This window comes from Nanorana parkeri, unplaced genomic scaffold, assembly GCF_000935625.1.
Source record: "Nanorana parkeri isolate BGI_ZX_2015 unplaced genomic scaffold, ASM93562v1 scaffold114, whole genome shotgun sequence".
In the NCBI taxonomy this organism is placed as follows: domain Eukaryota; kingdom Metazoa; phylum Chordata; class Amphibia; order Anura; family Dicroglossidae; genus Nanorana; species Nanorana parkeri.
Window position 1 is genome coordinate 1117295 of NW_017306382.1, and position 13906 is coordinate 1131200.

General features: G+C 44.9%; 1 protein-coding gene across 1 annotated transcript in view; it reads right to left on the bottom strand.

Annotated features, from left to right (window-relative positions):
* Window positions 1-256: 256 nt before the first annotated feature.
* The window catches only part of CCDC81 (coiled-coil domain containing 81), a 54733-nt gene continuing 41083 nt past the window's right edge, over window positions 257-13906 (bottom strand). The window contains exons 13-16 of the mRNA XM_018553240.1: window positions 12817-12895; window positions 10027-10253; window positions 5757-5882; window positions 257-792 (exon numbers count right to left, since the gene is read on the bottom strand). Coding sequence (XP_018408742.1) covers window positions 654-792; window positions 5757-5882; window positions 10027-10253; window positions 12817-12895 — 571 coding nt within the window. The 3' untranslated portion in view covers window positions 257-653. The remainder of the gene's footprint in view (window positions 793-5756; window positions 5883-10026; window positions 10254-12816; window positions 12896-13906) is intronic.

The following is a 13906-nucleotide window of genomic DNA, read 5'->3' on the forward strand; positions in this document are numbered from 1 at the left end:
GTTTATAAATACAACCCACAGAGTCTCTTCTGCAATAGAGCCTGGAAGCCAGCAATGTTTGTTTTAAACTTGAATTTAATTCTACTTTAAGGCGTGTATAACAATGTTGTTCTTTCACTTGCCTGGCTTTCCAATTGACTGAGAAATAATGACTGTATTTGAAGCACGCAGCTCCGGAATGGAGACCCAAAAGTTGCTTTTGCTTATTGCAGTGCAGCAGACTGTGTTCTGAAACATTTGTTTGATAACACAATGTCAAAGTACAATGAAACCCGTAATCCTGAGTTAATGAGGAAGCAGAAAAACAGAAGACTTTGTGCATATTTAATAAATCTTTATTTTAGACATCAGACAATCTTCCATTCAAGTTGCTAATTAGTCCTCACACCGCTTCTCCTCGTTGTTGAGGCACAATCTGTTTTCAGCGTCACAGCGCATTTCCCAACAATACCGCCACCGACCCAATTAGTTCTATTGACCGCTGACACGGCCATAGCAGAGATAGAGGTAGGAGAGTGTTTCAAGCTTTAGAATCCAATGTAATTAGTATGCAGAACTGCTCATTTGTAATAACAGCATTTAGGACAGGAAGTACAAACCGACAGATACGCTTTATGAATAAACAAACTTTACTGAAGAGCAGACGGTGGCGGTCAAACCATCAGACGGCATCCTGGGATGTAGCGCGACTCGCACCAAACGTTGGTCTCTCCGCAGTTTGACGTTCGCCTCTTGCACTGGAAGCAGCGGCGATACTTCTCGAACTGATCTAGAAGAAGGTGACTACCGGCCCTGGGGTGGAAGAAAAACAAATATGTCAGAGTGCTTCGTAATATGAAAGTTGAGGATCTGACCTCCTTTCTGATGATGTCAGCTGCCTGTCATCCTGTACCTCGGGCTTTAATATCCTGTGAAGTCACCTGAGCCGGAACATCTATCCAGATCAGGAGTTTTTACGGGGCACATTCTGGTTTCAGTCTAGGGTCGCTATGTACAATGTGAGCATTTTTATTCTTTTATTTAATACGTAGTTTGCTCCGCCCCTTTTTGTTCTGCCTGTGGCTTGCGATTCCGTTAAGAGAATCTTAAGGTCGAGTAATCCAGCAGCACATTTTCATGTCTCCTTTGCTCTTTATCACTTTATTCAGCTGCTGGGAACAGTGGAAATACCCATTACTTCTGGGTATGGAGGAGCATGTGACGGCACTGGTGCTTGATGATTGGTCCAGAACAGTCGCAGGAAGTTAGGGAAGCAGTCAGACATGCATAAGTTCCGACTGGAAATCTGCTTTAGGTTACAAAGGTGGCTTCTCCTTACTTGCAGAAGCTGAACAAAATGCAGGAATACCATATGGATCATATGGATGGTAAGTATAAGTTGTTGGGGTGGGGAGGTAAGAAAGTGAACCCATTGCTTTACTCTACAGGGGGAAAGAACAGGTCCACTTTAAAGACGAGCTCCAAGGCAAGCAGCTAAACACATGGATGAAATACATATGAACTGGCCTGCCTGTCAAAATATTTGCCATTCTGTTACAGATACTCCTGCCACAAAGCACAGCCAGGTCCCTGACCTTCACTGTTGCAGCAGCATAGCTTGATCCCGGACAAACCCCCAACTTGCTTATTGGACAATGTAGGAGCAGCAGTACACAGAGTGTGTAGGAACAAACCTTTGTCTCACAAAGCTTTAGCTTAATTTATTGCAGCTTACCAAATTTTATGATGGCTGCATTAGTTTTGTTTTATATTTTTTTTCTTTTATTTTCACCTGTTGATCGGACAAAATCTGTTATTTTTCCTTTAACAGACCAAGCTGTCCAGCAAAAGTGGAGATTAGGGGGCTGAGAGAAACAACTTAACACCGACGGGTGGTTACAACGGTCAGCATTTGTTCATTTGGGTAAAACATTAAGACCCCGTGCACATTGAGCGATTTATCGCGTGGTAATTCCCGCGATATCGCGGCAATTTACCGCACGATATCGCTCTCCAATGCTTCTCAATGGGGCAAAGGGTCCTGCTGTCGCGGGTCGTGTGACGCTACAGCAGGACCCTTTTTGGAGCGGATTTAGCCGCGATTCAAGCTTGCGCAATGCAAGCATATGCGCGATATCGCGCGACAAATCGCGCAATATTGCGCAAACTGCAAAAGGAGGGCTCTTATCGCAAAAGGAAAAAACGTTTTTTGTAACTGCTGTAAAGTCCATGTACATTTACTAGTGAATCTAACAACCCAATCCACACTTCCACAATGCTGCTGTCCAAGGGTGGCTAAGATGTTCCTCCATAGACAGAGTGCAGGAGTGAGAGGAGCTACAGGAAGTGTGTTACTGGATTACCAGCTGAAAATCGAGGGAAAACTAATGCAGCCGCTACATCTAAGGTTTGGTAAGCTCTATACATTACATTTTAGTTTTTGGAATTGAATACTCTTTAACTCCTCTGGCAAACGGAGTGTCCAAGACAAAGTGCCGAACTCTGGCCAAAAATAAGACAAAAACAAATAGTCCTTTAAAAGATAAAATATCAAAACCAGATTTTGCTTCAATATTCAACATCAATCCAGAGATTTCCCCAGTGCTACTTCTTTTTCCCCCCGGGAGTTCTTCTTTAACCCTTCCGCTGCCAAGCCCTCCGGAACATTTTGCACCTCAGCTGGCCACGCCATTTTTGCAATTTTTCCCATTGATTTGATTTTCAACTGCTGCGTTGCTAGCGTTTGTAAAAGACCCCCCAAACCATATATTTTCTGAAAGCGCAGGCCTGGTAGAATAAAAAGACGGTGCTACTAAATTCGTAGGTCGTGCGATAATTGCGCAAATGTTTCTCAAATTAATATTAAACCGATAAAAATACACAATTCAATTGTTAAAGCCCTAAAATTGGTATCGGTGCACCAAAAATAAATATTTTTTGACTAAATCTAAAAGATAAAACTGTATTGTGTTAATAAATAACAAATATTTGCAAATTTGAAATTGCGCCTTTTTGAGAAAAGGGAACGCAAAACTGTAAATATCCAACTTATTTTAAAAAAAATTTTGCGCTGTGTTTGTGTTGTGATAAAATGATACAGGCGTATATTTAATTGCAACATAAGGTATCACAACACACGACAATGCACACAAAGTTTTGCCATGCGCTGCCACACTTAAATTTATGGGTTTTTTTTAAAGAAAAAAAAGAAAAAAATCATGCACTGCGATGCGTATGTTATGTGTGTCGGGGATGGGGGGGTTTGTGCTTTTTTTTTGCACATTTTTTATTTATTTTTGTAATTTTTCTTTTCTTTACTGTTGGGGGGGCTACGGTTAAATATCTGGGGTCTGAAACCTGACATTTCCCTTTTGAAATAGAAAAAGAAATTGAGGACACAGAGTCCTCAATTTCTTTTTCTGCAGGCTCAGCACTCAATGAATGAGAAGCACTCAGTACAGAGGCTTCCCATTCATTCACAAACTGCTGATAGTAAAATGTTTACTATCAGCAGTTTGTGAATGGGGAGGAGCCTCTGTAGTGAGTGCTTCTCCCCATTGAGGAAAACATGAACAGGAAGTGATGTAAATCACATCCTGTTCATTCATAACTGGGGACACATAGTACTATGTGTCCCCAGTGATTTAGAAACACCGGAGTGATCAGACGATCACTCCAGTGTTTGTGCTGCACAGAGGGATCGTTAAATATCTGGCCACGCACAGAGCCGCAGTCATCCGGAAAATGACAAACTGACAGGATGACAGTGGCTCCGCTCTCCTCACCGCTCGGCCATCCTGAAACTTGCAGCTTCTCCCCACCAGCTGCCGCTCGCTCCTCAGCCCCCTGGAGTTGCTCCAGGCAGTGCCGGCGGGGCGCCCGGTATTTGTGTTAATAGCAGTTATCAGCGGCTTGTGGGCCGCTGATGACAGCTATTAATTTAAAGGGGACAGTCCGGGGAACAGTTCTGGTATAAATTCATGACTATATAGCAGAACTGTATATGCCACCTCTGTAAGGCATACTGGCCTGGCCAGCTGGGAACAGTTTTGTTCCGCCGTATGCCTTACGGTGGTGGCAGGGAATGGGTTAATGATGTAAAACACAGGGTAACTGGCACAATGGTTAATGAGCGTAAACTGCTATATTAAATAACACCAATCACTTCTAAAAAATATGGCAACCTTGGGTGATCCATTGCTGGCCACAATGTTTTGATGCAACACTTCTGGCATCATCTGTGAAGGTTCTCACTCATCCAGGTTATGGTATAGCTGTGAAAAATAAGTCAAGGCAACTGGACTTGCTGGATTTTTTTTCTTGAAGACATTTCACTGGTCATCCGACCAGCTTTCTCAATTTAAAATGACAAAAAATTATCTCTAGTGGGGGGGCTGGGTGACGCAGGGGGTTCTGAGACATCTATTGTCTGCCACATACAATGCTGTATTAACACCTCTCTGGGCTGATTAATAACACCTCCTAGACTCCAATTATACAAATGCAATCAACACCTGGTTATGAATAACAGATTATGTGGATTGGAGCGACATTCACCATATTTATTCCCAGAGGATTTTTTGTACAAGTCATTCTGAATGGAGAAAGCTGGTCGGATGATCAGTGAAACGTCTTCAAGAAAAAAAAAATACAAGTCCAGTTGCCTTGACTTATTTTTTACAGATATACTTCTGACATCCTAACATAACTCTAAGTTTTTTTATAGGGGAGCAGAGCGCCTCGGGCCCTGGATTCACCCCCAACCATTTACACCCCAGACCTTTTTTTCTCTTTTCTTTCTCCCATCCTACCCTCCACCATACCCTATCTTCAACCCCTTTCATCCTCCGTCTCCCTCCTCGCCCACCTCAACACCCATTCCCTTAAAACTAAGAAACTCACCCTGCCCTTCTATTACACATGTGCTACATGTAGGTGACATTATATTAAGCTTTGCGACTACGTTTAATCTATATGTGCTGTTATACACACTGAGACCCTGTTCACACTGGGCGTGCATTTGTGGCGTGCATGATCGTTTGCATCTGCCAGATGTCAGCTCATTCACTTCAATGGGCTGCCGCACATGCGACAAATGTGGCAAAAGAAGCTGATGCACCCGCGTATGGTGTTCAACAACACACAGGCAAAGATGCACGTTTTACCGGCCGAGTTTCGGGTGCCACTAACAAGTTATGGCACTGCAAGTGCATCACACATTTTTAACGCGTTGCTTGAATGCATTCACACAACACATGTGTGAATGGGGACTTACCGATGAGAAATGTGCCATTCTCTTGATATACCCCTGAACCTGGATTTTGTCTGTTGTATCTATACTCTGGGTATGGGTCTTTTTTTTATTCCATAGTCTCATAATCTCGCACATTCTGAACTCTTTGTATTTTACAATATGGAAAGATCGATATGTAATATAGGTCACCCTACCCAATTACTCGTATCTTCCTTGTTCTTCCTAAACCAATAAACATTTTGTAAAAGAAAAAAACTATTTGCACAAGGAGTCTAATAAAGAGGTTAACAATGCATTTAGATTTTTCGGGTTTGCAGGCACTTTAATGATAATCGCACATAAAAATTTTATTTAACCCCCAAATCAAGTGACGAGAGCCAGAAGATGGAGAGCAACATTATTACGGCTTTTGTGCATTGGCTAAAATCATGGAGGATGGCCCCCGTGTCCTGAATCCTGTATTTCTTCACAAGCTGGGGGGACCCGGCGTGCCCATGCTAGGATAAAGTGTAATTAAACGTACCGGATGAAGCGTCCTTCCTCCTCCTCCTTCAATCTCTTCATCTCGTGGCTTTTGACCCAATCGTCCTGCAACCCTTTGTATATTCTCTGCATCTTCTCATACTGCGCTGCTCTATCAGATAATAACCTGCAGGAGAGCATGGAGACTGGTAATCACAGGGCATATTATTCCACAACATCTGTATATTCTACAGTGACATTGAAATCCCGCTATGTGCAATTCGCAGCAAGTGTATGAAAAGTGCTAACACCTAGAACACCCAATTCTGATTGGTTGGCAGATAATTCCATCGCTTTGGTTTTTTCCTTCCATCATTTTTAAACTACAGCAACCTCCCACCTAAAGTACTCGCATTTGATCCCGCTCCTAGGACTGCCGCTGTTACCATCCAGCCATGTGTGAGTACACCTCCCGTACCTACCACTACCAAACAGGCTCCCATATATCTCACTATTTTACATTCTATGGGTAAAGCCCGTTGGATAAACACTTCCCAATAGTCGTTGCTTTCTATCAGCTTTTAGTCACAGCAATCTGCCTTGCACACTTCAATCATTTAGCATTGAGTGATCAGATGACTGAAAATCAATTAAAAAAATTCTTTGGACAGACAATCCAATTCCTTTATGTCCACTTCCACCGTAATTTCCATGGCTTGACGCTGAGAACCAATTGAAACTGTAAGTGGGAAGTTCACATATGTATCATGAAGTCACACACCGCTTCCATAGAAAGAAAAACAACTTTATTGTTCCAGCGCAATCCTGGGACACTCCAGAACTGCCTGTCCAGCTTTAGTCTCTAGATAGCAGTGACTCTTCTCTACAATGGATTCACCCTGAATACATGGAGAGCTGAGAGGGTGGAGCCTGACTATCTTTTTTTTTTTTTAATGGCTTTGCTGATCAGACATAAGTGTAGAGATCTCACTGCTGAAGGATATGAGAAACCGTAAGTCAATGCAACCACCTGCATCCATCTAAATCTGGAATACCCATTTTAAGTGGGCTGGCTCTTTAAGGGCGCATGCACATGGCTGGGTGCCTGGGGCATATTTTCCCTCCTGGGAGCCACAGGTGCTACATATAGCTACCCATAGAAATCAATGGCTGTAGGCGGGTATACGCCGGTACTTGTGTTAACATGTGCATGTGTAAAGATGTACGCCTTTAGATGCAGACTGTTTGTATTTCGGGTTATCTCATGTTTATGCAAAGACCAACATATACCCAGGTACAGACATTGATATCTATGGGCAGCTGTACGCAGAACACATGGCTCCCAGGCAGGGAAATCAGATTTTGTTCTTACCCTTTCTCAGGGTCTATTGAGGGACACAGCTCTGAAGAATTTTAAGGTGTAAGGGTTATGCTGCTGTCTCCAGGATAATTAGACACTAGGCAAAAAATGTACAAGCCTTCCTCATTACGGGACATAACCCGTTCCACCTCATGCTTATTTTCTCTATTGTCCACTGAGGGACATAGGTCTGAAGAATTCTAAGGTGTAGGGACATTCTAAAGCAGTCCAAGCAGATGGGCGGGCACCAGAACAACTAAAAGAAAAGCTCAACAATAAAAAAGGAACTGTTAAAAAATACTTAAACAGCTGCCCGAAGAACTTCTCTGCCATAACTAGCATCAGAGGAGGTAGAAACGTCGCCTTTATAAAACTTTGCAAAAGGGTGATCAGAAGACCAAGTTGCGGTCTTGAGTAAAAGACATCTGACTGTGAAACGCCCAATAAGTACTAATTGCCCTATTAGAATGAGCAGAAACAGGAAAAGGAGGAACCTTATCCCGCAACGCATAACCTTGAATGACAAGCTGATGAATCCACTTAGAAATAGCGGATCTAGAAGCTGAACAACCTTTTCTACCGTAGGACCGTCAGGTAGAACAAATAAAGAATTCCAATGTCTAAAGGGAGCTGTGGCTCACAGATAAACTCTAAGGCCCCATTCACACTGAGCGACATGTAAATCACGTGATTTTCCGCACGATTTTATATGTGCGATATTGCGCGACTTTTTCCTATTGGGCTGTATGCAATCAGGAGCAAAATCGCTTGAAATCCGCAGAAAAAAGGGTCATGTAGGAGCGACAAGCTACAGCGACGAGCTATAAGCGATATTGAGCGGCTAGATGTGAACAGCTCCATTGAAATGGATTAGAGAAGCTACATAGAGCGTTATCGCTGCAAAAATCGTGCGATAAATCGCTCAGTCTGAATGGGGCCTTATAGTCAATTTTAATAAAAAGTCGGGACTAGATTGGGTAAAAGGGAAACCTGAGATCTTAAAACAACCTTGTCCTTATGAAGAACCAAATACAGTTCTCTACAAGACAAGGCAGACAACTCAGAAACCCTTCTAGCTGAGGTGATGGACACAAGAAGGGCAACAAAGTCAAATAAATATCTCAAACAGGTTCAAAAGGAGGTTTTTCCAGAACAGATAAAACCAGGTTCAAGTCCCACGGTGGAAGAGGAGACCTAACAGGAGGAACAACAAGTGAAAGTACCTGAATAAGAGTATGAATCAAGGAGTTAGAAGCTAGAGGACATTGATAAAGGACAGACAAGGCAGATGTTTGACCCTTAATGGTACTGAGAGCTAAACGTTGATCTACACGACTGAAGGAAAGACAACAATCACAATACAGAAAAACCCCATAGGGAGGACCCCGAGGATAATACATTTGTAAGTATTAGAAGCTGACACTGCATTAGTGGATTTTATTTCTGAATGGCATTAGAAGCAATACATTCCTCCGTAGTCACGGCACGCTTGCCCCTCCGCTTAGAAGCAGACATATCTGTAACACTTAAAAAGTGCAATCACCACAGATTTCTTCAGTACTACTCATGGCCCCAACGTGTGTGAAGAGAGAAAGGCAGATGAGGAGCCTTTGTACTTGATGCCGACAGCAGAATAAGCATGTGAAGTGGTCGTGTGGCTGTAAAAAGGCCTATTTTCCCCCCAAAACAGCATAGAAATGAGGCACCAGTTGACTGTAACTGCTATGCCGCCCTGAAGATTCTAGAAGACGGCCTCATGTGCATAAGAATTTTTAAAGACGTCATCAAGTTCAAGTCCCGGCCTCTTAAAGAGGTGGCGGGAAGTTTAAGTAAAAATCACACAGACTCCAAAATATACATAAAGTCATAAAAATAAAAATACACAGCCAACGTCATAAAAGGAGAAGGAAAAAAACCTATCCCCATAGTTCACTATACAATAGACATATATGTGCACACGACTCCATGGCCAGGTTCGCGATGTCAGAGTAGGATCTCCCAGATGATACTGGTCTGACTGAATAATTGAAGAAACAACCATAGGGAAGTCCGGACCACAGCAGGATGAATCATTAGTACTGAGACCAGAAACGACATGAGAACTAGAGAAACTTCCAGGATTTAACATATCCGGTATGAATCTCTAAGTCGGCTAGCTAGAGAAATTTCCAGGATTTAACATTTCCGGTATGAATCTCTAAGTCGGCTAGCTAGAGAAACTTCCAGGATTTAACATATCCGGTATGAATCTCTAAGTCGGCTAGCTAGAGAAACTTCCAGGATTTAACATATCCGGTATGAATCTCTAAGTCGGCTAGCTAGAGAAACTTCCAGGATTTAACATATCCGGTATGAATCAACTAGCAGCTCTCGGTATCATAATATCTCAGAAGAAATAAAACAAACTAAAATCATAAATTATGAGGACATTAGGCCAGGGGCGTCCCGAGGCCGGGTGTCACCCGGAGCGGAGGTCGGGTGAAACCCACGTGAACAATGAAGTCATCGCGCATTCGTGGTCATCTTACTGACGCCTGCCGGCGGCCATCTTGAGAGAGATGGGGACGTTCACCCGGCGAGATGTGGTATGCCGCCGGGTCCCCTTCTCTCTACTGACACTGTCGGAATCTCGGTCAATGACCGAGTGCCAGACTTTTCAGAGGGGGTGACACCAAAATGATCAGTCATTTTGGTGTCACCCCTCCAATGGTGGCACCCAGGTGCGGGCAGCACCCCCTGCACTCCCCTTGTGACGCCACTGCATTAGGCAAAACTGGCAGGTGTGAGGGGTTATGTCCCTTAAGGTGACAGGCTTTTGACATTTTTGCCTAGTGTCCAATTCTCCTGGAGGCAGCAGCATAACTTCTTCATCTCAGAATTCTTCAGAGCTGTGTCCCTCAATGGATGATGGAGAAATACACCTGCCCCAGACTAAAGCGACTTTGTACCGAAAAATCAATAGTGTACTTACAGCTCTTTAGTAGATTGAAGCATGTCGGACTCCTTCCTCTGCTGCACCAGATCATTGAGTACAGCCAGGCGCTTGCGTTCTGCGACGGTTTGCAGCTGGTGCTTAGAGACCTCCTGGGCCCGCCTCTTCCTTTCCGCCAACTTATCATTGCCCATATCATTCCGTCCAAATCCCGGCTCTGTAATTTTGGGTTCCGCAGGGGGAGCAAAGCTTGGTTTCATTTTCACCTGTGACAACGGTTTAATATGATTTCTTAGCTTGTTGTGTGAACATTTGAGCCAATTAGGGATGCACTGATACTAGTATTGGTGCCGATACCGAGTATTTGTGCAAGTACTCATCTCGCCCAAATGCTCCCGATGCCTATCCCGATACCGGAACGTCCGATATCAGGAAGCTGGGCGGCGAGTCATTACACACCCCCCCGGCTTCCTGATTGGTCGGGAAGCCGGCTCCATGTCACTTGGTGACGAGGGAGCATGGAGCCAGCTTCCCAGCCAATCAGTAAGCTGGGAAGCGTGTAATGACTTGCCGTCTGACTTACTGATTGGCTAAAAAGCTGGCTCCATACCTCATCACCTGGTGATGAGGAAGCATGGAGACAGCTTCCCGGCTAATCGGGAAGCCGGGCGGTGACTCATTACACGCTGCCCGGCTTCCTTAATGGGACTTTAAGTATCGGTATCGGCGAGTACTGAAAAGAAAATATCGGTACTCGTATTTGATACCGAAAAAACGGTATCGGTGCATCCCTGGTGCCAATACTATATTGTGTGATATGGTTCTCATACAGAATGTTTTCCCCAGGACTAGGAAGCAGAAAAGCTGTATTAGAGGAAACTCTGGAGGGACAGTTATTATCTAAGCATTGCATAAAGCTCATGTTAATGCGTGTTACTGCAGTACACGTTACATGCTTTGACACATTGCGGTGCCATTGATTTTGAATAGCACTCCAAGGCACTAAGGCAGCACACGTGTACGGCAATGTATAGCGATGCCCCATAGTGTATTGCAGTACCTTGCAGCAAAAATGTTGTGTCATGTCCAACCTCTGGGACACTTTGGTGCGTTAGAAGCCACTTGAAATGGGCTGCCTAATGCAACGCACATTAACGTGTGACATAATGCACCTTGACAGCCCACACAAATGCAAATGGGGGTTGCCTTTGCTGACCTCCTTCATAAGATGCTAGTTTCCTGGCTAAGTATGTCTTCAATTCTTTCTGCATCACTGACCCAGAAGAAGCATACATGAATTTGGGGCAGGAGCAGAACTATTGTTTCAGGTCAGTAACTCTGAATGTACTAATCAATAAGATTGACAGCCAGGGAACTAGCTTTTGAGAATAATCCATGCATAGAATCTCACCGATTTCTCTTAGTACTGGTATCCTTTATAGAAGCACTCCGAGCAAAAATCTCCTTAACCCTTGCGGTGTGGCTAAACACGCACCGAAAGGGTTAAGGGCTCGTTTTGGTCCTGGTGCAAAAAATGTCTTAAGTTATACTCACCTGATCCTCACATCTGGCTGGCTGTGACAGCGCTCCCTCCAGCCTGTCTTCTCCCCCACTGCAGTGATCGTATGTCCCTTGGCATCCTCACGGCCTATAGATGTACAGGACGTGATTACTCATGGGACATTAGACTGCTGGAGCGGAGGGGGGGAGAGGCTGAGGATCAGGTGATTATAACTTTGCTATTTTTTTAACTAGATTAAAATGAGCACTTAACCCTTTCACTGCAAGGGTTAACAACACCAGCAGGTCTTTGGAGAACATGCAAACTCCTTGCAGATGGTGTCCTGACCAGGATTTGAACTGGGGGGGCCCCAGTACTGCAAGGCAGCAGTGCCACTGTGCTACAGCCAGGTGCTCATCCAGCTCATTTACTGACAACCACTATACAAGAACATTGGACTCTGGGGGTCTTTTGCATTATGCTTTGATGAAAGAATAAAGAAAGAGTTTGGCTATATAGTGCTGGCATCCAATTTTCCTGTATAGTGAGGGTTTACAGCAATACTGGATCACGCCAGTAGGTGGCACTGCAGGCGAAACCTGAAATGACAACCAGGGCAGCCATCAGGGGGGGTACGGCAGATACTCATGTAAGGGGCCCGGGCAGCCTGGGGGGCCCGCCCGGGTCCCTTACATGACTATCGGCCTTACATGACAAGGGCGAGGAGGCGGAGGCCTGGCCCTAGCAGCGCAGGGCCCCAGCATTGCAGCTCCAGTGGCTTTGAGACAAGCTAGGGCCCCATCAGGGGCGCTGCTCGTCTGATGTCGGACTGCCCGATAGTGACGTCACTTCTGGCTGGTCCGGCGGGAGACGAGGCCATGTGTGCAGGTAAGAGGAGCTAGGAAGGAAGGAAGGAAAGGAGGGAGGCATGCAGCCCTGACCAGCCCACCTGAGACCCCTTCAGAGCCCACCATAGACAGTCTCAGATGGGCTGTGCAGCATTTATGGTGGGCTCTGCAGGGTCACTCTCAGGTGGGTCCTGTGTCCAACGTGTCACTAAGCCCTGTGTCCAGCGTGTCACTAAGCCCTGCGTCCAGCGCGTCACTAAGCCCCGTGTCCAGCATGTCACTAAGCCCCGTGTCCAGCGGCGCAGGGGGGGGGGCCCGGCCTAAAGCCGTGTAAGGGGCCCTAAAATTTCTGATGGCTGCCCTGAAATGACAACTTCTGATTGTAGTAAAACCTGTCACTCATCTCCTTCCCGTATTCATCTATATACTGTGCATTGTGTATCCTCTACTGATAAGTATTTATTATATCCCCCGGATTACCTGCGTGTCCAGGGCGCTCTTGTAAGACATCATCAGTTCATTCTTATCTCTGAAATATTTTGCTCTCTGAGCAGCCAGTCTATGGAGAACAAGACAGACACATGAAGTATTCATTCCTATCAATCGTCCGGAGTATCAGTAGTTGTACATAACCCTTCCCAAACACATGACCAAAACGGGTGAACAGATGGAATGTGTTCCTAAATATGATATATAACAGAACTGATTTTGTCTGTGGGATTTGGGATTACACACACGAGGAATGGGAACTATATATATCTTGTATCAGGATATTCTTTTCATTTGCTACCTCTGTGAGTGTTACTGTCTTTGTCAAAATAGATGTTATATACCAGGGGTGGGCAACTAGCTGTTGTGGAACTACAAGTCCCATGAGGCACTGCAAGACGAACAGTTACAGCCATGGCTCCTGGAGACAGAGGCATGTTGGGAGTTGTAGTTAAAGCACAGCTGAAGGGCCGGAGTTGCACACACCCCTACTATAATAAATATGTACTGCAGTGCGTTAATGCGCGCTATGGCATAACAATGGATGAAAAAACATGCATCACCCTCTGATGCACCACGGGGTGTTGGGCTCTACTGTACACTGTGTCGGGATGGCATTCACAATGAATGGCACCACGATATACTGCATGTACAGCAGGTGCGTTCCTATGTGTTGTGTTAACGCACGTTGCATGCATTTTAGCACACCATACCACAATGCACATGTGTGAATGAGTCCTAACACGTTCACTCATTCACCATTACTCATGCCCCACTAACGCACATACACATACAACACACACACTCTGTGCAAGCTGACATACTGCTGTCATTGCAATGCAGACTTTTTTAATAAATAAATCTTCTTATAATAATGACATACAAGTGCAATCAGCGCAGCAACACGCTGAGCCCAGGCTGGGTGATGACGCTGCCTCCTTGGGGTTGGGTTCATGACAACCTGGGCTCAGAGGGAGTGGCTGAATTATGCTGATTGTTAGTGGAAGACTGAGGACATCTAGTGGCAGAAAAGAAGAACTGCAGCGCCCCCCCCCCCCCCCCACCGCAACACAAACACACA